Source organism: Pongo pygmaeus, chromosome 1 (assembly GCF_028885625.2).
Source record: "Pongo pygmaeus isolate AG05252 chromosome 1, NHGRI_mPonPyg2-v2.0_pri, whole genome shotgun sequence".
Taxonomy (NCBI): Eukaryota; Metazoa; Chordata; class Mammalia; order Primates; family Hominidae; genus Pongo; species Pongo pygmaeus.
In genome coordinates, this window is record NC_072373.2 from 136511594 (window position 1) to 136537888 (window position 26295).

The 26295-nt window shown below is 47.7% G+C and overlaps 1 protein-coding gene across 6 annotated transcripts in view; it reads left to right on the forward strand.

Moving 5' to 3' along the window:
* The window catches only part of BCAR3 (BCAR3 adaptor protein, NSP family member), a 281997-nt gene that overhangs the window by 254331 nt on the left and 1371 nt on the right, over positions 1-26295 (forward strand). For 5 of the 6 annotated variants that reach the window (XM_054475860.2, XM_054475872.2, XM_054475850.2 and 2 more), the window contains 7 exons: positions 51-493; positions 5358-5461; positions 6527-7179; positions 13319-13434; positions 17596-17767; positions 21587-21698; positions 21947-22159. In XM_054475860.2, coding sequence (XP_054331835.1) covers positions 51-493; positions 5358-5461; positions 6527-7179; positions 13319-13434; positions 17596-17767; positions 21587-21698; positions 21947-22159 — 1813 coding nt within the window. Of the gene's footprint in view, positions 1-50; positions 494-1823; positions 4516-5357; positions 5462-6526; positions 7180-13318; positions 13435-17595; positions 17768-21586; positions 21699-21946; positions 22160-26295 lie in introns of those variants that run through there. The other variant, XM_054475896.2, reaches the window with a different exon arrangement.

Here is a 26295-nt window from a genome sequence, read left to right on the forward strand (position 1 = left end):
GGAATGTGAATTTGCCTTTCCTACTCCTCACTCATCTTTTTGTCCCAAAGGTGTCTGAAAACCTTGTGCAGCGAGATGGCGACTTCCTAGTTCGTGACTCTCTGTCCAGCCCTGGGAACTTTGTCCTGACCTGTCAGTGGAAGAACCTTGCTCAGCACTTCAAAATCAACCGGACAGTTCTGCGACTCAGCGAGGCCTACAGCCGCGTGCAGTACCAGTTCGAGATGGAGAGCTTCGACTCTATCCCCGGCCTGGTGCGCTGCTACGTGGGCAACCGCCGGCCCATCTCCCAGCAGAGTGGCGCCATCATCTTCCAGCCCATCAACAGGACGGTGCCCCTGCGGTGCCTGGAGGAGCGTTATGGCACCTCCCCAGGCCAGGCCCGGGAGGGCAGCCTCACCGAGGGAAGGCCGGATGTGGCCAAGAGGCTGAGCCTCACCATGGGTGGCGTCCAGGCCCGAGAGCAGAATTTGCCCAGGGGAAACCTCCTCAGGTAGGTCAGGGCCTCCTCTGCAGGACTATGAGGGGCGCCAGGGGTGCCCAAGGTGAGTTAGGCAGATGAAGAATTCATCATGGAACAGAGATATAAAAGATGTTAATAGGAATGCCGACTGTTCACGGAATAGCTGTCACGAGGCAGTGAACGATTAACTCCCAGCTGAGCAGTGCCAGCAATGAATGGTACAGGAGCTGAGGAAGAATTTGGGGGGGCACTGATGGGGAGACCTTGTGAAGGGGGTAGACTTGGCTGGTCTGATCGCTGGGGGAAATTTGGATAGATGCTGCAAAGGGCGGGGGGGGTTCCAGGTGGGAGGCACAGCATGGGCATAAGTGTGGGGACAGAAAACGGTATGAAGAGCTTGTAGTGAATGTGCTGGTGGGGCTGGAACAAAGGGTCTGTGCAAGGGACCCGTAGCAGTGGGCTTAGGGAGGTAGCCCCAGCCAGATCGTGGGGGCCTTAATGCCAGGTGCAGGGCTTTAAGGATGCTGCACAGACTCAGCATAGTGAACACGGTGTCCTAAGAATAGAAATGGACAGCGATGTACCGGGCGCGAGGAGTGAGACAGGAAGGAACAGGAAACCCAGTTAGTGAGTCATGGAGTGCCCCGGCTGCAGGAGTGCAGTGGAGGGACAGTCAAGAGATGTAGGAGCGTGGCCTCCCAGGGCTCTTCTTCACGTGGTACAGTCAGAGGGGCGGGCACATTGGAGACCACAGGCGTGACCAGGAGGGAGGGGACTTTGGAGGATAAAACACACTTTTTCATCTGAGCTGGAAGACTATGGGCTTGTTGAGTGCCACAGTCCAGCAGCAGTTTTGGGGTCCAGGAGGGGAGTTAGGGCTGAAAACTTAAATCAGGGCTTGGTCCACCTGGAAAGGGTGGTTCACTTGGTGAGAACAGATGAGATTTCTAAAATAGGAGATGCAGAGAGCATGGGTCTGTAGTCTGAATCTCAGGGAATGGGGGAAGAGAAGGATTCAGGGCACTTGGTGGAAAATCAAGGCTTCAAAACCTCACTGATCTTAAGCACCCAGCTGTCAAATGTCAGCGACATTGGCCTGCATTTGTATAGGGCCCGTCTTTCACAGAGCTCAAAGTCTTTGTGCATATTATCTAAAAGCACTAGGAAAGGAAAGGAGGGAAAAGGCAGGCATTGGGGACATAGATCCAGTCCAGCCCCTCAGTCGCACAGCAGCCCTGACCTGGCTCCCAGCTTCTAATCTTATGCACGTAAACCAACGTATTTTATTCTACTCACTGGTTTTTTGTTTTTTTTTTTTTTTTTTTGTTGGTCCATGAGGAAATGTCATAAACTGTCATTTCTATACTGCAAAACTTCGGAAGGAAAATACAGGACTCTGTGTGGAATGCAAATGACAGCTGTGTGCTGCCTGGAGGCTCCGGCACATGCTAGTCAGCATCTGGCTGGGGACCCAGTAGCCAGGCACAAATGCCGGCTCCACACTGGGCAACTGTTCAACCATGGGCAAGCAACTTGACCTTCCTGGGCCTCACCTTCTTCATCTGGAAAGATGGAGCTTGTGAGGTGTATATGATTTAATATATGCAAAGTGCTCAGAACAGTGCAGGCACATAGGAGGTGCTAGGGAAGTGTTCATGATAATTATTATCTGGAGAGGAGTAGAATGTCAGACTCAGACCCAGCACAGTGGCTCACAACTGTAATCCCAGCACTTTGGGAGGCTAAGGTGGGCAGATTGCCTGAGCTTCAGAGTTCGAGACCAGCTTGGGCAACATGGCACAACCCCGTCTCTACAAAAAATATGAAAATTAATATAAGGAGCTCAAACAACTCTGTAGGAAAAACTCTAATAATCTGATTTTAAAAATGGGCAAAAGATTTGCTCTTTTGAGAAATGAGTATTTCTCAAAAGAAGACATACAAATGGGCTGGGCACAGTGGCCCACGCCTGTAATCCCAGCACTTTGGGAGGCAGAGGCAGGTGGATTACCTGAGCTCAGGAGTTCAAGACCAACCTGGCCAACATGGCGAAACCCCATCTCTACTAAAAATGCAAAAATTAACTAGGTGTGGTGGTGCATGCCTGTAGTCCCAGCTACTAGGGGACTAAGGCAGGAGAATTGCTTGAACCCAGGAGGCAGTGAGCCGAGATCATGCCACTGCAGTGGCAAACAGGCATATGAAAAGGTGTTCAACATGATTGGTCATCAGAGAAATGCAAATCAAAACTATAATGGGTATCACCTTACCCCAGTTAAAAAGGTCTATATCCAAAAGACAGGTAATAACAAATGCTGGTGAGGATTGTGGGGAAAAGGGAACCCTCCTACACTGTTGATGGGAATGTAAATTAGTACAACCCTATGGAGAACAGTTTGGAGGTTCCTCAGAAAACCAAAAATTGAGCTACTATGTGATCCAGCAATCCCACTGCTGGGTATATACCCGGAAGAGTGGAAATCAGTATATCAAAGAGATACCTGCACTATGTTTGTTGCAGCACTGTTTTCAATAGCTAAGATTTGGAAGCAGCCTAAGTGTCCATCAACAGCTGAATAGATAAAGGAAATGTGCGTATACACCGTGGAGTACTATTCAGCCATGAAAAGAATGAGATCCTGTCATTTGCAACCACATGGATGGAATTGGAGATCATTATGTTAAGTGAAATAAGCCAGACACAGAAAGACAAATGTTCTCACTTATCTGTGGGATCAAAAAGTCAAAACAACTGAATTCTTGGACACAGAGAGTAGAAGGATGGTTAGAGCCTGGGAAGGGTCGTAGTGGGTGGGGAGTGCGGGATGGGAGGGAGGTGGGGATGGTTAATGGGTACAAAAAATTTGGAAAGAATGAATAAGACTTATTTGATAACACAATAGGGTGACTGTAGTCAAAACAACTTAATTATATATTTTAAAATAAAGAGTGTAATTGGATTGTTTGTAACTCAAAGGATAAACGCTTGAGGGCATGGATACCCCATTCTCCATGATACGCTTATTTCACATTGCATGCCTGTATCAAAACATCTCATGTACCCCATAAATATATACACCTACTATGTATCCACAAAATTTTTTAAATATAAAAATTAGCTGGGCATGGTGGTGTGTGCCTGTGGTCCCAGCTACTCGAGAGGCTGAGGTGGGAGGATTGCTTGAGCCTGGGAGGTTGAAGCTGCAGTGAGCCATGACCATGCCACTGCACTCCAGCCTGAGCAACAGAGCAAGAGCCTGTCTCAAAACAAACTAAAAAACTCAGGGCAATTGCAAGGAGGGAGGCAAGACCTGATATTTAGAAATCCTCCTTTTCATAGTAATAGGATTGGACTTGAGATCCCTTAAAGTGTTAGAAGGGGTACCTTTTCTTCTGTTTCCTTTGGGAGGGATAGGCTGCTGAATGGTTGAAGCAGGGAATTAATGTCACGCACAGAGTGGGAGTGTATTCGGCGAGATAACAGAACCACTGCTGTGGGGAAGGCCTCCTAGTTGGCCCTGAATGATCCTGGTTTAAAAACTTTTTAAGATAAGAAATGAAAAAAAGACGAAGAAAGTCTCTAAGTCAACAAGTCAGGCCTAATAGAGCCACTTTTCTGTTTGCCCTTTGGAATGCAGATCCTCCTAGAACTTGTCACCACTTTGTACAGGCAGCACGCCCAGAAATGTTTAAGTGGGAGGAGGGGAAAAGATGGCCCATGGCCTGCTGCCCTGCCCCAATGTCCTTCAGTGGCTCCCTTATGCAGCTCTGGCGAGGTGCCACCTGCCCTGACGTCGGGCCTGCTAGTTGGCTGGCTGGTGGCCTGCTCTGGGCAAAGGTGTGTGCTCACAGGCAGGTTGCATTCCACGCCCTGCCGTTCTGGCCCCTGGAGTCCAGCCGCAGTGGTCACTGCTTAAATATCACTTCTCGGGAGACATTTCCTTTTGTAATTTGCCCTCGGTCTTGCCTTATCTTCGAAAGGTTGCTGGAATTTCTCTGTTCCTCGGAGTTTGGGGGTTTTTTGATTTGTTTTTTCTTTGGTGCTTGTGAAGGTAGGAAAGAACTTCGTGATTTCTGTAACATAAGAATGTTTTATGTTTATGGGAAGGCCAATTAAAGTTCATAACAACTTAGCTGGTGCAGTGCCTCCGTCTCTAGCTAGGGAGATTCTGGTGCTTGGTGCTGGAGAAATTCCCAATCTGAATTGGAAAGGGACAGAAGGAATAACAGCGAGTGTGTTGAAAGTTACCTTCCACCTTTTCCTTGTGTGGTTACACAGTGTGCCTCCCAACTGCTGCTTGGTGACCATGCCGATGCCTTTTCCCAGCTCAGCAGGAGGAGGCTGTGTGGGGGTCCCCCCAGAGCATCCAGGAGGTTGGGGATGGCAGCCTCCCCAGGAAGTCCTGCAGGTTATTTGGGGGTTGCTGAGATTTGCACCAAAATGGAAGTTTCCCCACAGCTTCCTTCCTAACTGCAACACTGTGGAGCGTGTGGAAAATGCATGTTAGTTAGGCAAGCCATTCCCTCTGGGCCTGTAAGTAGTTTTAGGCTCTGTTAAAAGTACACATTCCAGTTCATCAGATTTTCCCGGGAGTATCGTAAAACTTTTACCCTGCTCTGTTCAACAGGATGGAAAGGCCCAGAGGAGGCATCCTAGGACTTAGCTGCATTGGTCATGGGGACAGGGGGATGGAGCACACAACACAGTCATATATTAATCGCCCCATCAGTAATTTGTTTCTCCAGCGGACATTCCTTTACTTTTAGGGTATGCTGTAGCACTCTCCTTCTGAGCAGTTTTCTTTTTTTTTTGTTTAAGTTCCCATGGCATTGCCTAAAGGTTTTATTTTACACTTTAGCAACACGTTTCCGTCCTATTTGTCTTTTACTTCAGAAACAAAGAAAAGAGTGGTAGCCAGCCAGCCTGCCTGGATCACATGCAGGACAGAAGAGCCTTGTCCCTCAAAGCCCACCAGTCAGAGAGCTACCTGCCGATTGGTATGTTTCGGGGAATTTTCAGGGAGAACGTCAGTGTGACCCTGGTTTCCTTCAGGCTGTTACCCTGCCCCATCTAACTGTCTCATTCAAAAATGACACAAGGCCTCAGGCCTGCAGCCTGGAGGGGAATGGGTTTGCAGAATTATATCCGGCAGCGAAGCACTGAGCTAGACACCGTATGCCAGCTTTTAGGCCTCGTAGCAAGCCTTCAGGGTAGGCATGATTATTGCCATTTCACAGCTGAGGAAACTGAGGCACAGGTAGGTTAAGTAACTTGTCCAGAATCACCCAGCATTTGAACCCAGGTTTTCTGATTCAAGCCCCTTTGAAAACTGGTGGTCTTCATGACAAATGAGCCTACTCCCTTTTCCCGGGTGGGTGGGTGGCTCCTGGGGCTTTTGGCAGAACAGCTGTCCAGGCCACTGCCCTTCCTCTCCATTCTGCTTTCAAGGCTGGAAGAGTGATAAGGTATGGGGTGTGGGGAGACCTAATAAGCAGTTACATTAGTAAGACGGGGGGTTGTTTTCATTATTTTCATAACTGACTTTCCCTGGGACCACAAAGGGATTTTCCTAATGCCCCGGTGTAAACTACTTCCATGTAGGTTACCCCAGTGTCTCTTTCCCCTCCCTGTCTCCAGCTCCCCTTTGGAAGCTGGCTGGGATCCACCCTTTGAGAGTGGCATTTTAGGTGGCTAACGACTTCTGTTTCTTAGGGCAAGGTTACATTATTCATGCCCTCCTTGCTCATATATTTTATCATTCTGACTGTCCCAGCCTTCTATGACCATACAACAACATTTGTAACCCAGGCGTCAGCAGTCCCCGGGATTTCGAATTGCACCCAGGAGTATGGGATGGGGCAAGCCCAGCCCAGCCCTCACAATGCTGTAGACTCCCTGAGATTGGGTGTGGGACAGTCACATTGAATTTTCTTTTGGAAATGAAAATGAAAATTGAAACCCAAGGGCATGAACGGAGGGCCGGGGAGCTGCCACTCTGGTTTTGTTTGTTTTATATTCTCCACACAGATGAGCTTTCTCTGACCTTTTCTTATCCCCCACAGGCTGCAAGCTGCCACCTCAGTCCTCGGGTGTGGACACAAGCCCCTGCCCAAACTCATCTGTGTTCAGGACGGGAAGCGAGCCCGCCCTGAGCCCAGCAGTGGTTCGGAGGGTCTCCTCGGATGCCAGGGCCGGGGAGGCGCTGAGGGGATCAGACAGTCAGTTGTGCCCTAAGCCCCCGCCTAAGCCCTGCAAGGTGCCGTTCCTCAAGGTTCCCTCATCTCCCTCTGCCTGGCTCAACTCAGAGGCCAACTACTGTGAACTGAACCCAGTGTTTGCCACAGGCTGCGGCAGGGGAGCAAAGCTACCCTTATGTGCCCAGGGAAGCCACACAGAACTGCTCACAGCCAACCAGAATGGGGCGCCAGGTCCCCGGAACTCTGGCATCAACTACCTGATCCTTGATGATGATGACAGGGAAAGACCTTGGGAACCTGCAGCAGCTCAGATGAAGAAGGGGCAGTGGAACAAGGGCGAGTTTGTGACGCCCCTCCTGGAGACTGTCTCCTCCTTCAGGCCCAATGAGTTTGAGTCAAAGTTCCTTCCCCCTGAGAATAAGCCCCTGGAAACAGCAATGTTGAAACGTGCAAAAGAACTGTTCACCAACAACGACCCCAAGGTCATCGCCCAGCACGTACTGAGCATGGACTGCAGGGTAAGAGCTGGGGGTCCTGGTGCTGTTCTGGCTTTTCAAGGTTTGGTAAGAGCTAGGGGTCCCGGTGCTCCTCTGGCTTTTGTAGGTTTGGAAGGAGGGGATCCATCTGGCCTCACTCTGCCTTACCTATTAAATGCTTTGCCCATAGGAAAGTCTGAAGATAACACCAGCATGGGAATTTATTTAAGGGGTGGGAACCACAAGCTGGGACAACCTTTGCCCAAACAGGAAGCTTATAAAATTCATCTCGGACAGAGGGATGACAGGCTGCTGCCGGGGGTGGGGGCCGCCATCTTCTCCCACCCACCCCTGCTGGCATCAGCAGCTGCAACAGAATCCTCCTCGCACCTGGTGCTTATTGAAAAACTACCCCCTTGCCTCAGCTCCATCAGAATTGGTAAAGCCAAAGCTACAGGAGAGTAGACTGTAGATGAAAATGTAGTTTCTGGAGTAGCAGACCTTGGTTATTTTTATTACATTATACTTAATGCATTACATATTTATTTTATTACTAAAATGATCTTTAGTATAAACATCTTTAAAGCTACCTTGATTTTTAAAATAATCCTTCCTCAATTTAGAAAAACTCTAAAATGGCCGGGCATGGTGGCTCAAGCCTGTAATCCCAGCACTTGGGGCGGCCAAGGCGGTGGATCACCTGAGGTCAGGAGTTCGAGACCAGCCTGAGGCATGGAGAAACCCCATCTCTACTAAAAATACAAAATTAGCTGGGCTTGGTGGTACATGCCTATAATCCCAGCTACTTTGGAAGCTGAGGCAGCAGAATTGCTTGAACCTGGGAGGCGAAGGTTGTGGTGAGCCGAGATCGCACCATCACACTCCAGCGTGGACAACAAGAGCAAAACTCTGTTTCAAAAAAAAAAAAAAAAATTCTAAAATACAGATTAAAAGATAAAACCACACAAAATCCAGTTTCCTGGAGATCACCATTGTCAGCATTTGGTTTATGCGAAAACATTATTTTCTCTGTAAATGGATACATGTAAATAATTGCATGTGTAATATCTATTTGCCACAGAAATGGCACAGGTCTGTACACACTATTCCAAACCCTGAACCTTTCATTGACCAACATGACTGTCTTTCCACATGATTAAATATTTACATCGTCACCTTTTTTTTTTTTTTTTTTTTTCTGAGATAGGGTCTCACTCTGTCACCCAGGCTGGAATGCAGAGGTGCGTTCACAGCTCATGGCAGCCTTTGCCTCGCGGGCTCAAGTGATCCTCCCACCTCAGCCTCCTGAGTAGCTGGGACCACAGGCGCATGTCACCACACCTGGCTAACTCTTTGTATTTTTTGTAGAGATAGGGTTTTGCCATTTTGCTCAGGCTGGTCTTGAACTCCTGAGCTCAAGTGATCTGCCTGCCTTGGCCTCTCAAAGTGCTGGGATTATAAGTGTGAGTCACTGCACCCGGCCCATCACCATTTTTTTTGTAGGAAACGTTTATTTTAGATGTGAGTGACTTTTGTTCATAGGTAGTCCCAAAGCAACCTCATCCTTAAAAGAGATTAAGTCACTTTTTCATATCCGTGGGGATTTGTTTTAGGACCTTCAGTGGCTAGCAAAATCCACAGAAGCTTGCATTCCTTATATAAAATGGAATAGTATTTGCATATAACCTATGCAATCCTCCTGTATACTTTAAATCATCTCTAGATTATTTATAACACCTAATACAATATATGTGCTTTGTAAATAGCTATTATACTGCATTGTTTAGGGAATAATGGCAAGGAAAAAAGTCTACATGTTTCATACCAATGCAGCTTTTTTTTTTTTCCTGAATATTTTTGATCCTTTGTTGGTTGAATCTACTGTTGCAGAAGCCATGGATAAGGAGGGCTGACTGTATTCTAGACACCAGATGCTGTCTCAGGTGATGGTGGGCTCGGTCCACCTTTTCAATATAAAGAGGCTGGTTCCTGGGCATTTGAAGCCCTTCTTTATTTGTAGCTCAGGGAAGTCAATTAGCTTCAGATGTCAGGGCTTATTTAGGAGCTGGGTTTTCCTTCCTATGTGTTGAATCATGGCAAGAAGTCCAGTCTCAGAACACTCCTGCAGGGAGTGCCAAAGTTGATGGAGGGCTCCCCCAAACAGGCTTGAGGAACTTTAGGCAGCTGCTGACCATCCTGGAGTAAACAAGGCCCTTGCTGACAACGGAGCTTGAGGGATGACTCAGAAACCAGAGTAACTCATTGCCCAGGCCTGGGAGGTGGGGCTGAGGGTGGACTTCTGCTGAGCAGGCCCTGAGAAGAGAGCCAGGGCTGCATTGGAAGAACAAGGGCCTGCTGTACTTTTGGCCGGATGGCCTCAGGCAGTGCTCACAGGTAGTCACGCAATTTGCAAAGTTATCTGGACCTCACTTTAAAGCGAGCTTAACCTGTTTGGGAAGTAAGAGGATTGAGGATTTCTGTTGTAGTCAGTCACGCACATTGGGCCCTGAATCTGAGAGCAGAACCATGTCAGTGGGCCAGGAGGGAGACTCTGGCCTGGTATGAACCTGCGTGGGTTCTCCATAGAGGAAGCTCCTTGTAGAAACAGGCCTGGGTTTACAGAGCAGCCCAATTCCCAGGGGAATGAATCCTTCCTGTGGCCCTGGGCAGGGCTTAATGATCCTCTAGGTGGAGGAGAGATGCCTGCCTGCCCGCCCTTGGCAGGAGGTCTGGGACCTGCCCACTACCTTTGGTAGCCATGAAACTAGACCCCGAGGATGTTCCCCACTGAAGAATGCAGTCTCCCTGGCTTGCTGTGGTGCGTTTTGTCCTCCTAGTGGGGTCTCACTCCCATGTCTGCCTGCAGGCACCCCTGGACAAGGGGCTGGATGGGGTCCCCAGGCAGTGAGCAGGAGCCATGTGTTGAAACTTCCTTCTTCCCTGTCTCTGGAGTCTACCACCATTTCCATATTATCTTCCTGGAACCACTGACTTCCAAGTGGGCATCTCTAAGAGGGAAATACAACCAGATCTGTTGTTTCCCATCCCAAGTGCAGTGGCAGCCCAGACAGGGCCACCCAGAAGCTGAGAGCAGGCTCTGGCTAGCATCTGGGCCCCGCGTGCTGGCTCCCAGCCATGTGGGCAGATGCCCAGATAGGCCATCAGGACAGTGGGTGGTCCTAAGAGCCCTCCAGGCTCCCTGTCCTGCTGCATCCATGCCCCCACCCCCAAAGGGCCTAGTTAGGAGCCACTGAGCCCCTCCCACCATGCGCAAGGTCTTTGCCTATAGCTAGAAGTGAGGTCCAGTAGTGAAGCACTTGGCCCGACTGAGCCTGAATCCTGCCTGTGCCACATAAGCTGAACAGCCTCCCCTTCTCTGCCTGTCTGTAAGGAATACAGCTACCCAGGTGGTCAGCGAGGACTAGATGAGATAATAATATATTAAAAGCCCTGGGCACCTTGCCTAGCCCACCGTGAGCACTAAGTGTTTATCTGTGTTATATATTCAGACTTGACTGAGCACCTACTGTGCCAGGGCAGCTTGTGGTCTCTGCTCTTGGAGCACCTGCTATCGGGTGGGGGTGGGCTGGGGAGGGACAGTGACGCAGGAGCTTGGACCACAACCCAGGTGGGAAATGCCCTGCAGGGGAAGGCACAGGAGCTGTGGGGCCTCTGGGCAGGGCCTTGAACAGGGAGTTGGGTGTGGAGATGGGGTGGAGATGTCCAAGATGAGTTTGGAAGGCTGCATCTTTGGCCAGATGAACACCAAAAGCATCTTGCAGATGGCAGGCAACGCACATGCGCAGAGACTTAGTTGTCAAAACCCATGGAGAGAGGGATTGGTTTACAGCAGATTCATTCTGTGTGGGTGGAAGAAGATGGGGTTAGGGGTGGGGTGTGGGAGGGCTTCATAGGCCTTTTCTAAGTCTCTACTTCTGGGCTCATACCAGGTTCCTGCCTTCAAGGCACTTTACAGTTGAGTTGGGTGCAGATCTGATCCTCTGTGCCAAGGGGAACAGAACCAGTGAGTGGAGCCAGGCAATCTCATGGCATTTTAGAAAGGCCCTTGCGGCTGGGAGGAGGGCTGGGCTGGGCCCCCATCGGGTGTCTCCTGGGTCCATGCAGCAGCCTCCAAGGCAGTGGAAGAAGGAGCAGTGGGTGGAGTCCAGAGATGCAGCAGAGTAGACCAGCTAAGATTTGGAGGGCAGAAGGAAGCCTCATCGGGGGTGCTTCTGCCACCCTGCCCTGTGGAGTCGGCTCACAGTAAATGCTCTAGACATGTTTGTCCTTCCTTTGTGTCTGTGAGCTGCATAACCTTGGGCATTTGTCAGGGAACCTAATCCAGGCCCTGTGGTGTGAGCTTGGGATCCCCTTGGCCCTCAGGCAAGCAGGCGTGGCTCCAGGGAAGTGACCCAGACATGGCATATATGTGCTGAAGAAATGCAGACTGGAGAGCAGGGGTCGCCGCCCGTCTGCCAGGTTTTCCAGAGCAAAACTGAATCAATCACAGGCCTTTTAATCTCGCCACCCAGAGTGTGGGGGACACCCCTCAGAAGTACAGGGTTTGGGACCTCTGACAGAGGGCAGCTGTCTAAATATGCAAGGAAGCGTGTGTGGCGTGCATCTGGGCTGCCTTGCCAAGGTCAAGTTATAAATCTCTTTCCCAAGATCTGGCCAGAATTCTTCCCCTTTCCACATGGCTGATGATTCACAACTTGTATTTTCAGGTAGCTTTTAGGGGTTCTAAAGTTATCTGAATCCTTTGCAAAGTCCTTGAGAAAGGTGAACTTAGCAGTTACATTAGAAAAGGGGAAACTGAGGCCCAGAGAGCACAGGTAGGAGCACAGTAGGAATTCTGCATCCTGTCCTGGCATCTACCACTGGAGAGCTCATCCACAGGGTCATCCCCTCAGGGTTGACAGTAGTTCAGCCACAGAAGTTACAGGGCAGGGTTAGTAATACCACCTAAACATCCAGATGTGTTTTGATAGCCTGGAGTAATTAAGGTTGAGGACAAGTGTACCAGATCAAGGAGAGGAACCATCCCATGCCTGCCATGTGTTCAGGTGGCTAGACTTGTTGTTGCATCTGTTAGTTCCCCTCTTAGCACATCATTGTGCTGTGAGGTGTCATTAGCCGCCATTTAATTTTTCTTTTGTTTTTAGAGACAGTGTCTTGCTCTCACCCCAGCTGAAGTACAGTGACATGATCATAGCTCACTATAACCTCAAACTCCTGTGCTCAAGTGATCCTCCTGTCTTAGCGTCCCAAGAAGCTAGGACTGCAGGCGCACACCACCATGCCTGGCTAATTTTTAATTTTTTGTAAAGATGGGGTCTCGCTGTGTTGCTCAGCTGGTCTCAAACTCCTGTCCTCAAGCAGTCCCCAACCTTGGCCTCCCAAAGCACTGGGATTACAGGCATAAGCCACCATGCCTGGCCTATTGGCCCCATTTTAGAGACACACTGGCTCAGTTGTAACACTTCTCCATGACATTGTAATAACTAATACCTGATTCTAATAAACTGAGATTACATACTAGAATTGAGATGGGTTGAGAGCTGTCTGGGACAAAGATTTTAAGAAAAGCCTCTCAGGAGAAAGAAGAGTGTTTGAGATCTCAGGTTTCCAATCACTGTATACATTTTTAATAGTTTCCAGACCTATAGAGCATTTACTGAGCCCAGGAGAAGCGTAATTAAGGGTAATAGCAGCCAGCTGTGGCTGTTAAGTGAGAACATGAATGGCAAAGCCCACAGCGGAGAGGCTCTTGGATGAGATTCCGCTTTTCCACTGCAGGGGATCAGTCGGCTCCGAACACATGCAGCCCTGCTGTTGGCAGCAAAACGTCGCAGCAGGATCCGGCCTGTGTCAGACAAAAGCGCAGAGGACTGAACTGTCCTCTGGCTGGGCAGAAACACTTAACAAATCTGTAGATCTGCAGAGCAGTGTCAGCATCTCCCACCAGTCTTTCTTTTCCCCCTAAGTTTTATACTCTGTGTATTAAAACACCCTAAACATCATATAAGAACAGCATTGTCAGCAGCTGCTTATAAAGAAATGCAACACATAAAGTGTGTCCACACCATCCTAGTTCAGTGTGTTTCTTCTCATATGCTGAATTCATGCTCAGGCAAGCCCAGTTCCTGATCCAGTGTATTTCAACTTTGGCTCTTGACAGGTTGCTAGGATACTTGAAGTCTCTGAAGAGATGAGGAGGAACATGGGGGTGAGCTCAGGCCTGGAACTCATTACCTTGCCTCACGGACACCAGCTGCGCCTGGACATAATTGAAAGGTGAGCAGTGCCGTCCTCTGCACTTCCGACCCTCCCAGCTCCTTGCAGGCATCAGAGCAGCAGGTTTTAGAACAGAGAGGCGTAGCACCAGCCTAGCCCTGGGGTAATAGCACTTCAGGGCACATGGCCTACAGCGACTCTTCCCAGAAGCCTGAGCCTGAGAATTCCTGGAGTTGCACACAGAGACAGCACAACTCAGGAACAAAGAATGTGTTCCCGTCCCTGCTCCTGGAGGGGTGGATGGACAGAACAGATGGCCTGAAGCCAGTGACTCAATTGGCCCGTGTGAGCAGGAGTCACAGATCCTGCAGCCTGGGGCAGAGCTGGGGCCCCAGCACCATGGAGTCTCCTGGGTCTCCTGCCCAGCAAGCTGCGCCTTTGTCTCTTTGGGAGTTAAGATTGCTTGAGGAATTAGGAGGAGTTTGTGGGAAAGGCTGGGAAGAGCAGAGTCTAGACAGTGTTGTCTTTGAGGGGTGGACAAATAGGGTCAGAGGTTAGGGGATGACGGCACTGGTCTGGGGCCTCCGAGGCATCCCTCCCCTCTTCTCATGAAAAGCCAGGGCCCTGGGCGTCCATTGAAATGGAATGTTTAGGAATTAGAAAGACACCAACAATGAGGTATGTTTTTAAGGAAAGAAGCTCTAGACTAGATATCCATATTACCACAGAGCCAGCCTTTTTGACACATTTTTTAAAAGTTGATTTGGGCAAGACTATCTTGTTAAGTTTTCTGTTTGTCCAGCCCATGTCCTAGTTGCCATGACTGACTGCGCATGGCTTTCCGTGAAGCTCCAGGTCACAGTGCTGTCCAGGACAGCTTTCTGTGGTAACAGACGCGTTCTGCATTGGCTGTTACAGTAGCCACCAGCCACATGTCACTCTCGGGCACCTGAAATGTGACTGATGTGATTGAAGGATGACTTTTTATAATTAGAATTTACTGTTTTCATGGTAAAGAGCCACCTCTCGGGGGATGGATGTCGCTGCTTTAGAGTTTCCTCGGCTGTGCAGCAGATAAAATGACTCCCATGCTGCTGCTGTTTTGCCTCGCAGCCGTGGATGCATCCCATAGAAAATACCCAGAACGCTGAATTGCAGCCGTGTGGGAGGATGGAGGTGAAGACGTGGGCCATGCGGACTTTGTTCGGAAATACCCATTGCTTAAGCCTCTGGGGAATTCTAGGTCCCGCTTCTGAATTTCCCTGCTCTTCCTGATGAGACTTTTCTAGGTTCCAGCCTCTCTCCGGGTGTCCCCTTTTTCCCTCCTGCCCCAGGGGCCTGAACTCCCGGCTCCACTAGCTTCCGTTCTATCAGCAGAGGTGAGCTGTGCCACCACACTTTGCCGTTCCTCCCATGAGACATTTCAGCTTGAAACCCCCCCAGGTTCCAGGCCTCATGAATCTGAGCCCTGTTTTCTTAGTATCATTCAGTGTGCTGGGACAGGCTGAGGGTGACAGGTTTGGGGCTTCTCTCTTGGCTGTTTTCTGACTTTCTGCTTCATTGCTCTTTTCTCCTGACTGCCTCTTGGCTGGGGTCTTGCTCCTTAGCTTGTTGTGACCTGTGGGATCTTCTTTTTAGAGCCTGGGGAGTAGTTTTATTAATTACAATGTGTTTATTAAATAAAGGGCAAGGTTATAGAGGTCCTGATGTGTCACATGACATCACCTTCTTGCATTTGAGAATCAAATACAAAACGACCCTTTATTTTTAATTTACCACCTCACCCATTCCAGGCATACTGCTCTGGAAGTGTCCTTCATGTGACATCTGAGTGCCTCCTCTTGCCAACCACAGGAGCTTTTGCTGCAGATTTGCCAGCCTGAGTTGTTTTTCCCATAGTTGGTGTATCCAGGAGGTTTCAGGCAAATGTTGGTTGAGTGAATGGATATAACCATTCAGTTAACCATTGATATAACACTAGAGGGCCATTAAAACATAGGGGGAGAAAACACTGAATAAAGAATCAATTGAATGCAGCATGGGAAGTGAGTTTATAGTTAAAAGCAACATCTAAAATGTTCTGTCAATGTTAACATTTTGCAAATGGATAAGAAAACTCTTCCAAAAATGTATCAGATAACAACTGGGCGCGGTGGCTCATGCCTGTAATCCCAGCACTTTGGGAGGCCAAGGCAGGTGGATCACTTGAGCCCAGGAATTCGAGACCAGCCGGGCAACATGGCAAAACCCTGTTTCTACAAAAAACACGAAAATTAGCTGGGCATGGTGGCATATGCCTGTGGTCCCAGCTACGTGGGAGGCTGAGGCAGGAGGATCCTTTGAGCCAGGGAGGTCAAGGCTGCAGTGAGCCGTGATCACACCACTGCACTCCAGCCTGGGCAACAGAGCAAAACCCTGTCTCAAAAAAAAAAAAAAACAAATAATAAAAATATCCTTTAGGTCTATGTTCGGATCCATTAATTGAGAAAGACAAATCAGGAAAAGGAGATAAATGGAGAAAAGAGAAAAGAGATGGAGACAAAGAGGGAAAATGGACCAAGATACAGAGGGAGAGACATGTACAGAGACAACTCTAATAACAACTGCTGTTTATTAGGCGCCTGCCAGTACCAGGCACTTTAATTATTATTATTATTCTTTTTGTTTTGAGATAGTCTCTCTAGTTACCCAGGCTGGAGTGCAGTGGCGCAATCTCTGCTCACTACAACCTCCGCCTCCTGGGTTCAAGTGATTCTCATTCCTCAGCCACTCGAGTAGCTGGGACTACAGGCATGTGCCACCGTGCCTGGCTGATTTTTGTATTTTTAGTAGAGATGGGGTTTCACCCATGTTGCCCAGGCTGGTCTCGAACTTCTGGGCTTAAGCATTGTGCCTGCCTCAGTCTCCCAAAGTGCTGGGATTACAGGCCTGAGACCTGGCTCACTTTAATTATTTTCACACCCATACACAGTCTCTCTTTCTCACAACCCTTGCTCCCATTTTACAGATGAAGAACCTGAGGGGTGGAGCAGTTAGGTACCAGCCCAAGCTTACACTGCAAGTGAGCCCCATACATGCATATATATGCAGACACACTTGGAGGCAGAGCTCATTACCTATTTAACAAACATTAGAGAAATGAGTGATGCTAAGCACTCAATGAATCCCTGCTGCCCTTTGCTCAAGGAGAGCAAGAGACCGACCAACACACCTGGGCACGGAGAGAGCACAGCGTGGAGTAACATCCTAAGCTCTGAACGTTCAGGACAGAGTGGCCCTGGAATTCAAATGCATGCTGTATTTTAGTAACTATAGCTATAAATTGGGGCTTCGCCTCCAGCACTTGTACCACAACCTGTAAGAAATTGAGGCAATTCTGGTCTAAAGCAGTTAACTCCTGGGTCCTGATTTACAGTGGGAAGGAAAAGGGGTCACAGTCTATGCTTTCTGCTGCAGACTGACCCCATTCATATTAATCCTGTTGTCATGCGGAGAAAAGATCACCCTGCTTCCTGTTTTGGGTCTCTGAGGTTGACCCATGTAGTTTAGGATGAGAAAAGGGAGGTTTGTTGGGGAAAATGAGATTTCGATTTTATTAGGGTCTGGCCTTACAGGCACATTCCAGCCCATCAACTATTCAATCTTTATCCTCCTCCCCATTCATTTCCTGGCCTCTGGAGTGGGGCTGGGGAACACCATTCTTACCTCCTCTTTCCTGCCTTTGTTCTGATGGCCATGTTATTGTCCTGGATCAAGCATGTCCTCACATTTTTCCGTCCCTTCCATCCCCAAGTCCAGGGGGCTCAGTGGAGGTGGCCCTGGGCTTCCCCGAGGAGAGATTCTCCGAGCATGTTGGGGGACCTGCTGTCTCCATGAACCTCTCATGGTACAGGGTACTAGAAGCCACATGCACTTCTGAGCACCTTTGCCCCAGGAGCTCCCTCTTTGTGCCCCCAGGCTCAGGGTTGAACGTGGCCCTGTCCGGGGACATCTTGCTTTCTGACTGAAAGTGCACCCTCTGTGGCCTACTTTGGCCCTCCACAGTCAGCCTGCTAAGCGGCGTTCTCTCTGTTGAGATTGGCCGTCTAAACTGTGCTGCTGGCACCTTTTAGAGCAAAAGCAGCAAATGGCACAAAAACAGCCCTGCTCTTGGCTGATTTGGTTTAGTTTTCTCCTAGTCCCATTGGCCCTGAACCTGACCGCTGATCTCCTGGCTTTCAGACACAACACGATGGCCATCGGCATTGCAGTGGACATTCTGGGCTGCACAGGCACTTTGGAGGACCGAGCAGCCACTCTGAGTAAGATCATCCAGGTGGCGGTGGAACTGAAGGATTCCATGGGAGACCTCTATTCCTTCTCAGCTCTCATGAAAGCCCTGGAAATGCCACAGGTAAATTTCCAATTACTTTATGTGTACTTAATGTTTTGTAAAGAGATCTGCATGCCATGTTTGGCAAATCAGACTATTTTAGTCAATCTCAAAAGTAAATTGAATCTTAGTGAAAGCTGCTTCATTTAAGGGACAGTGTCCTAATTATTTGGGGTCTACTTTTTTTTTTTCTTTTTTGAGACAGAATCTCACTCTGCCGCCTAGGCTAGCAGTGGCGCGATCTCCGCTCACTGCAACCTCCACCTCCCGGGCTTGAGTGATTCTCATGCCTCAGCCTCAAGTAGCTGGGACTATAGGCATGCACCACCACACCCAGCTAATTTTTGTATTTTTAGTAGGGACAGGGTTTCACCAGGTTGGCCTCGAACTCCTGACTTCACATGATCTGCCCGCCTCGGCCTCCCAAAGTGCTGGAATTATAGGCATGAGCCAACTGTACCTGGACTGGGGTCTATTTTTTTTTTTTTGAAACGAAGTCTCGCTCTGTTGTCCAGGCTGCAGTGCAATGGTGTGATCTTGGCTCATTGCAACCTCTGTCTCCCAGGTTCAAGTGATTCTCCTGCCTCAGCCTCCTGAGTAGCTGGGATAACAGGTGTGGGCCACCACACCTGGCTACTTTTTGTATTTTTAGTAGAGACAGGGTTTTGCCATGTTGGCCAGGCTGATCTCGAACTCCTGACCTCAGGTGATCCGCCCACTTCAGCCTCCCAAAGTGCTGGGATTACAGGCGTGAACCACCACGCCCAGCCTCTGGGGTCTATTTTTTAAGGCAGTAAATAATTGCTGACAGTCCATGCTTTCTCTTTGATGTACAGTAGCAAGTATCATCCTCATGAACAGTAGTGATTCATGGAGAACCAATTAGGATGAGACATCTGGCTCAAGTGTGTTGTATAAGAGACTGCCTCCATCTGGGTCACCAGGTGTATGGGCAGTTTAGGATAATCACTGGGAAATGAGACATTTGCAGAGCTTCTATCAGAGAATCCTTAGAATAGTTTATCTCAGGTCACCTAAAACACTGTCCTATTAAAAAGTTCAGATTCCTGGTCCATCTGCCATAGAACTCCCTAATTACCGTTTCTGAAATTGGGCATTTGAATTTATCTGCTGTGCCGGGGATTTTTTAGGATGAGTGTCAAACATGAATATCTGTGTCTGAAGTCAAGCAGGCCTCATAGAGGAAAGTCAGGCTGCCATCTTTATCGCTGAGGATCAGCACTCCCACTTCTGTTCTCCCAAGCCCTGGGTGCTTGGAGGACTTGAGTATGAGTTTACAGTCCGGCCAGCAAAACTTTCTAGTAACACCAAAACCGCTGGTCACTCGGCTTGGCTGTTTCATAGCCACAGGTTATCTCCGAAATCCTGCCAGGTGCTCACTGAAATTCCATCATTGCCACTGAGAAACAGCCACGATCACATGTCCCACAAGTCAGATTATGGCAGGAACAGAATTTACTTGCATTAAAGCAAGGTCACCTTAAAAATAAAAGGTTTGAAAACTTAGTGCCTTCATCGGGAATTTGTGGGGGAATTATATTTCAGAAGCTTTCAAAATTCTTCAGGTAGACTGGTATTTTGTAGGATTGGTATTTGAAATAAGCAACCCATAAGTTCTGCCAGATTTTCATGATATACTGATTTCTACTATAACAGGGGTTTATCACTTTTTCATTCAGGTATTTTAATGTGCATTATGTTTATTTCCTGTCACCTAAAACTGCCTAGAATTTTGACAGCAGAGCCAACAACAGGCCAGGCTGTGGGTAAAGCCTTCCAGCCCAGAGCCTCCCCTGAGACTGGTAAAGGAGATGTTCTGTGGGATCACATGGTTGCCATCCATGACATCAAACTCAGCAGTTAGGGACTTGTCCCCAACCACATTACCATGCTTTGTAGTCGGCTCCCTGCCTTCTAACAGCGTCAGCCTTTCCCTTCTGGAGCACATCAGCAGTGACAGGACACAGTCCTCCAGAGCATTCAATGGCCTAGGAGGAAGTGGCATACCCAGGGAAAGCCCAAAAGGAGAGTCACATTACTTTGCGTGTCACCATCCAACCCAGCCCTTACACTATAGCCACATGTGCCACCTTCTCTTCCCAGCTTCTAGTATCAAGAGAGTACGTCCAGGAGATGGGCCTAGCCCAGACCCAGAGGCTTCTTTCAGAAAGGCAATGCCTCAGGGAGTGGGTAGGGAGCAGGGGTCTACAGAAGGAAGGGCAGGCAGCATGGTGGACAGCAGGAGGAAGGCAGCCACAGCCTCTTCTTCACAGCACATGTGCTGGTGCTGAGCCTACTCACCTTCCTTTTGGATACAGGACCTCTTCAAGGCCAAGTAAATGAATCTCAGCTCTACCACTTACCAGCTGGGAAGCCTTGGGCAGTTACCTAATCTCTTCTGTTTTCTCATCTGTAAAACAAAGCCAAAATACCTGTCTTAAAGGGCATTGTGAAGATTAAATGAAATTCTTCAAATATTTGACACAAAGTTGGCTCTTATTCCCTAGATACTAATGCCCTTCCTTGTTTCATGTAGAAAACTTAACACAGCCTTGCCAGTTTTAGGGTATGAGTTGGGGACCATTTATCTTAGGACAGTCAGAGTCAGTGGTATATGCTACTGCCAACTAAACTGTTCCAAAAGAAAACTGAGGCCCTGAGTTACCTGCAGAAGAAAAGAAATGAGTAGCAGGCATGGTGTCTCATGTCTGTTGTCCCAGCTACTCAGGAGGCTGAGGTGGGAGGATCACTGAGCCTGGGAGGTTGAGGCTACAGTGAGCTGTGATCGCACCACTGCACCCCAGCCTGGGCAACAGAGTGAGACCCTGTCTCAAAGAAGAAAAGTCATAAAACTCTTTAAGAAACGAGTTAAACTATAGCTATCCATACAGTGGACTATTATGCAGAAATTTAACAAAATAAGGCTGTTTTATATGTACTTATACTGAATGCTTTTGAGGCAAGGAATAGGTGTGGTTTATGTAGTATATAATATGCATGTATTTATTTTTAAAAGGGGTGTGCGTATAGACAGGAATTTTGGGGAGGTCAATTCCAGTTTTATTTCAAGAGCTTTCAAAATTCTTCAGGTACACTGGAATTTTCTAGGATCAGTATTTAAAATAAGCAACTTATCAGTTCTGCCATATTTTCATGATAATGCTGATTTCTATTATAACAAGAGTTGTAATTTTTCATTCAGGTGTTTTACTTTGCATCATGTTTATTTCCTCTCATCCAATACTGCCTTGAATTTTGACAGTGGACTGGCCAGCAGGCCAGGCTGTATGTGAAGCACACACGCACAGGCAGTTGAAGAGAGTTGTCGTCTCTGGGATGGGCTAACAGCAATGCAGATGGGGCGGATGGGGGATTACTTTTTCTTTCTATCCTGCTTTCAGCCACTTTGACATTTTTACCATGTGTATCTATCACCTGTTCCAAAATTTAAGCAAAAAGGTAATTTTATTTTATTTATTTTTTTTGAGACAGGGTGTCACTCTGTCACCCAGGCTGGAGTGCAATGGCATGATCTTGGCTTATTGCAACCTCCGCCTCCTGGGTTCAAGCAATTCTCCTGCCTCAACCTCCCGAGTAGCTGGGATTACAGGCACACGCCACCACGCCTGGCTAATTTTTGTATTTGAGTAGAGACAGGGTTTCACCATGTTGGCCAGACTGGTCTTGAACTCCTGACCTCAAGTGATCCACCCGCCTCAGCCTCCCAAAGTGCTGGAATTACAGGCGTGAGCTACCACGCCCAGCCACAAAAAGGTAATTTTAAAAAGAACCTTTTCCAAAACACCACCTTTCTTCCAGATCACAAGGTTAGAAAAGACGTGGACTGCTCTGCGGCACCAGTACACCCAAACTGCCATTCTCTATGAGAAACAGCTGAAGCCCTTCAGCAAACTCCTGCATGAAGGCAGAGGTGAGTACGTGGGCAGAGCAAGCATGGGACTACCCCGCTGGGGAGTGGAGTACAAGTACGCAGGGCATGTTATGAGGCCCTGAGTTATCTGCAGCACTGCGGATGGCTCATCAGGGCTTTTATCAGATGACAGCGTTGCTTGTAGAAGGCTGCAGTTGCTAGAACAAGACAAGGGCTATGAGTCACCTCATTCTGTGCTTAACTTTGGAAAACATCTGATATGGAAAACTCTACTCCTTATTCTTCAGAGTCCACATGTGTTCCCCCAAACAATGTATCAGTCCCACTGCTAATGCCGCTTGTGACCTTAATGGAGCGCCAGGCTGTCACTTTTGAAGGAACCGACATGTGGGAAAAAAACGACCAGAGCTGTGAAATCATGCTGAACCATTTGGCAACAGCGCGATTCATGGCCGAGGCTGCAGACAGCTACCGGATGAATGCTGAGAGGATCCTGGCAGGTAAGAGCTGGTTTTTGTAAGCTGTTCTCTAACACTGTATAGTAATTGAAATGAAGGAATGGAAGAGCATGGCTGACTTCACTTAGAAAAAGACCAAAGAGGAAGGATTAAAGAATGGAATTCCATTTCCTATATGGCTGGTTATTACTTCCTCTTAATTCTACAGTGACTCCAGCGCCCTGTTTCTCCTTTTTCTTCTTGTGTGTTCTGTATGTTCAATGGTATAGAATAAACAGAGAGAAGGGATAAGAAAGAATTGGGGCCGGGCGTGGTGGTTCAAGCCTGTAATCCCAGCACTCTGGGAGGCTGAGGCAGGTGGATCACTTGAAGTCAGGAGTTCAAGACCAGCTTGGCCAACATGATGAAACCCTGTCTTTACTAGAAATACAAAAATTAGCTGGGTGTGATGGTGCGTGCCTGTGATCCCAGCTACTCAGGAGGCTGAGGCAGGAAAATCACTTGAACCCGGGAGGCGGAGGTTGCAGTGAGCCAAGATTGCACCAATGCACTCCAGCCTGGGCGCTGGGCAACAGAGCAAGAATTGGCCAACTTGCCTACCACTTATTAATAGTACCTCTAATAGGTGAGATTAGAAAAGGTGATGTGCCAAGATGAGGAGGTGGAGTTTTATCCAGACCTCATTTATGTGCATTCCTGTTCCTTCCCAGTCACACTGGGAAGTGAACTCCCCTGCTCTTAGCATCAGACACATCCTGGAAAGTGTGGGGCAGTGTTACGTAAACGGATCTTTCTTACAAGTGCTATGGTGACAGAAAGCAGCCTCCTCAGTCAGCACGGCCAGCATTTATCACACATGTGGCATGTGCGTGGCACCGTGCTAACTGGATGTCCTGAGGAATTTAAGCAGGTATCTCAGCATGCAGCGATAAGTGCAGTGTGTACTGTGGGAGCACTTAGGGGAAGGGACTGATTTGGTCAGAGATGCTAGGAAAGAGGAAGCACCTGGTGATGGCTTCCCAGAAAACACTGCATTGATTGTTAAAGGACAAAAGTAGTTACCAGCAATCAGGGCTGGGAATTCCACTCAGATGGCACAACCCAAGCAAAGATGCTGAGAGAGCTTGGGGAAAACTGGGATCCACAAGTACTTGGGTTTAGATTTGTGCAAAGTATAACCTAAGGAATGGCCAACTAGGCTACAGAGGGAGGTGCAGCTGGGAAGCCCTTCCACATAGGACCGTGGCTGAAGAAGAGCCAGTGAAGGGTTTAATCATGGGAGGGTTCACATGGTCAGATTTCTGTTTTAAAGTAAATTACTCTGGTGTCTGTGTGGAGGAAGGCTGGAGGGCTGAAGGTTTGCTGGCAGAAAGACCATTCAGGAAGGAGGGCTTTGCCAAGGCAGTCATCAGGGATGACTATTTTCCATTACTATATAATTTTTTAAATTCTTCAAGGGCTCACAGTTTGATTCACAAAGTTAAGAACTATGTGGGGGCAGGAGACTCCATTTATTTAATTCTAAAAGGGAGCTGCCTCAGAACCAGAATGTGGGACTTAGTTGTTTGCACCATCTGCTGTGGGTATAAGCACCACATACCTGTTTCATTTTCTTCCTCAAAAAGTTCTCCAGGATTGGCTGTATGTTACTCAAACAATAAAAGCACGCAAGTCAACAAGTATCAGAGCGCCTACTTAGACAAAGCCAATGAATACATTACCATGGATGTTGCATAAGCCAATACATCAGGGTGGGTTTTGAGAAAAATGTGCCATAAGCTGCTCTACAGCTTTAAATCACTTTAAAGGTCGCTGATGGAATTTTTCAGTCGATCCTAATATAGATTTCATAGCAAGTTCCCATTGCTGTAAGTGACAGTGAACCCAGGAAAGGCAGAGATCTGCTCACCAGCATAGACCAGACCACGTGAATGGGGAGGGGCTCAAAGCATGTTAACTGAATGAATAGAAGTCACCATCTGGGGGCCGGGCGCAGTGGCTCACACTTGTATTCCCAGCACTTTGGGAGGCTGAGATAGGCAGATCACCTGAGGTCAGGACTTAGAGGCCAGCCTGGCCAACATGGCAAAACCCCGTTTCTGTTAAAAATACAAAAATTAGCTGGGGAATTTTGAGAGGGAATACTTGAGAGGCTGAGGCAGGATTATCAAGCGATTCTCCTTGATTCTTAATTTCGGTGAGCCGAGATTGTGCCACTGCACTCCAGCCTGGTCTCAAAAAAAAAAAAAAAGTCACCATCTGGCCTTTGGTTGGTTATCCACCAACGATATTCTGGCATCATCAGGAAGAAAATATTCCTGTTGTCTTTTCTACCACCAAGATCCTGTGATCTAGATGGCAGGTCTATTTAATGACAGAACAAACTATCCCAGCAATAATAAAGGATGAGAACCACATGACTCTTTGGCTAGAGGCTTCTCTCTCTTTAAAAGAGTTGCCTGAACATCTTTGGCCTTAAGCAGACCAGATCCTCTCTTAGATGGAATAGAGTTAAGAGATAAGCCCACACATATGGCTGTCAGTTGATTTTCAACAAAGGTGCCAAAATAATTCACTGGATAAAGTATAATGCTTCTGCAAATGGTGCTGGAACTATTGGATATCCATATGCAAAAAAGTGAATCTCGATCCTTACCTCACACCATACACAATAATCCAAAATGGATCATAGACCCAAAATGTAAGAGCTAAAGTATAACCTTCTGTAAGAAAACATAGGAGAAATTCTTTGTGCCCTTAAGCTAAGTAAAGACTTCTTGGCTGGGCCCTGTAGCTCACGCCTGTAATCCCAGCATTTTGGGAGGCTGAGGCAGGCGGATCACCTGAGGTCGGGAGTTCAAGACCAGCCTGACCAACACGGAGAAACCTGTCTCTACTAAAAAATACAAAATTAGCTGGACGTGGTGGCGCATGCCTGTAATCCCAGCTACTCGGGAGGTTTGAGGCAGGAGAATCACTTGAACCCAGGAGGCAGAGGTTGCGCCATTGCACTTCAGCCTGGGCAACAAAAGCAAAACTCCATCTCAAAAAAAAAAAAAAAAAAATTCTTAGGACACAAAAAGCATGAACCATAGCAGAAAACATTGTACACATATATCTGATAAAGGACTTAATATCTAGGCTATACAAAGAACTCTTACAACTCAATGAGAAGATAAAATTTAAATAGACAAAAATTTGAATAGACACTACATCAGAGAAGGCATACAAATGACAACTACCTGAAAAGATGTTCAAAGCATTCATCGTTAGGGAAATGTAAATTTAAACCAACCACAATGAGATACCACCACACTATCTAGAATGGCTACAATTAAAAAGAATGATAGGCCAGGCATGGTGGCTCATGTCTGTAATCCCAGCACTTTGGGAGGCTGAGGTGGGTGGGTCACCTGAGGTCAAAAGTTCGAGACCAGCCTGGCCAACGTGGCAAAACCCCATCTCTACTGAAAATACAAAAAATTAGCCAGGCGTGGTAGCACACACCTGTAGTCCCAGCTACTTGGGAGGCTGAGGCAGGAGAATTGCTTGAACCCGGGAGGTGGAGGTTGTGGTGAGCTGGGACTGTGCCACTGCACTCCAGTCTGGGCAACACAGCGAGACTCCTTCTCAAAAAAATAAAAATAAAAAATGATAAAACTAAGGGTTGGCAGCATGTGGAAAAACTGGAGTCTTCATATGTTGCTGGCGTGAATATAAAATGATACAGCCATTTTGGAATAGAGTTTAACAGTTTCTTTAAAAGTAAACATATACTTATCACATGACCCAATAATTCCTTTCCTAGAGAAATGAAAACACATGTCCACGCAAGATTTGTACACAAATGTTCACAACCACTTACTCATAGCAGCCAGAAACAATCCAAATTTCATCAATTGGTGAATGGATAAACTATGGCATGTCCATAAAGCTGAATATTGATCAGTAAAAATGATTAGCATGCAACATATGGAATAATCTCAAAAACATCATGCTAAGCGAAAGAAGTCACACATTAAAAAGTTCGTAGTGGATGATTGCGTTTATCCCAAATTTCTAGAAAAGGCAAAACAGTAGCAACAGAAAGCAGATCAGTGGTTGACTGAGGTCTGCAGTAGGAACAGGAATTGACTGCAAAGAGGTACTAAGGTGATGGAAGTGTTCTAAGACTGGTG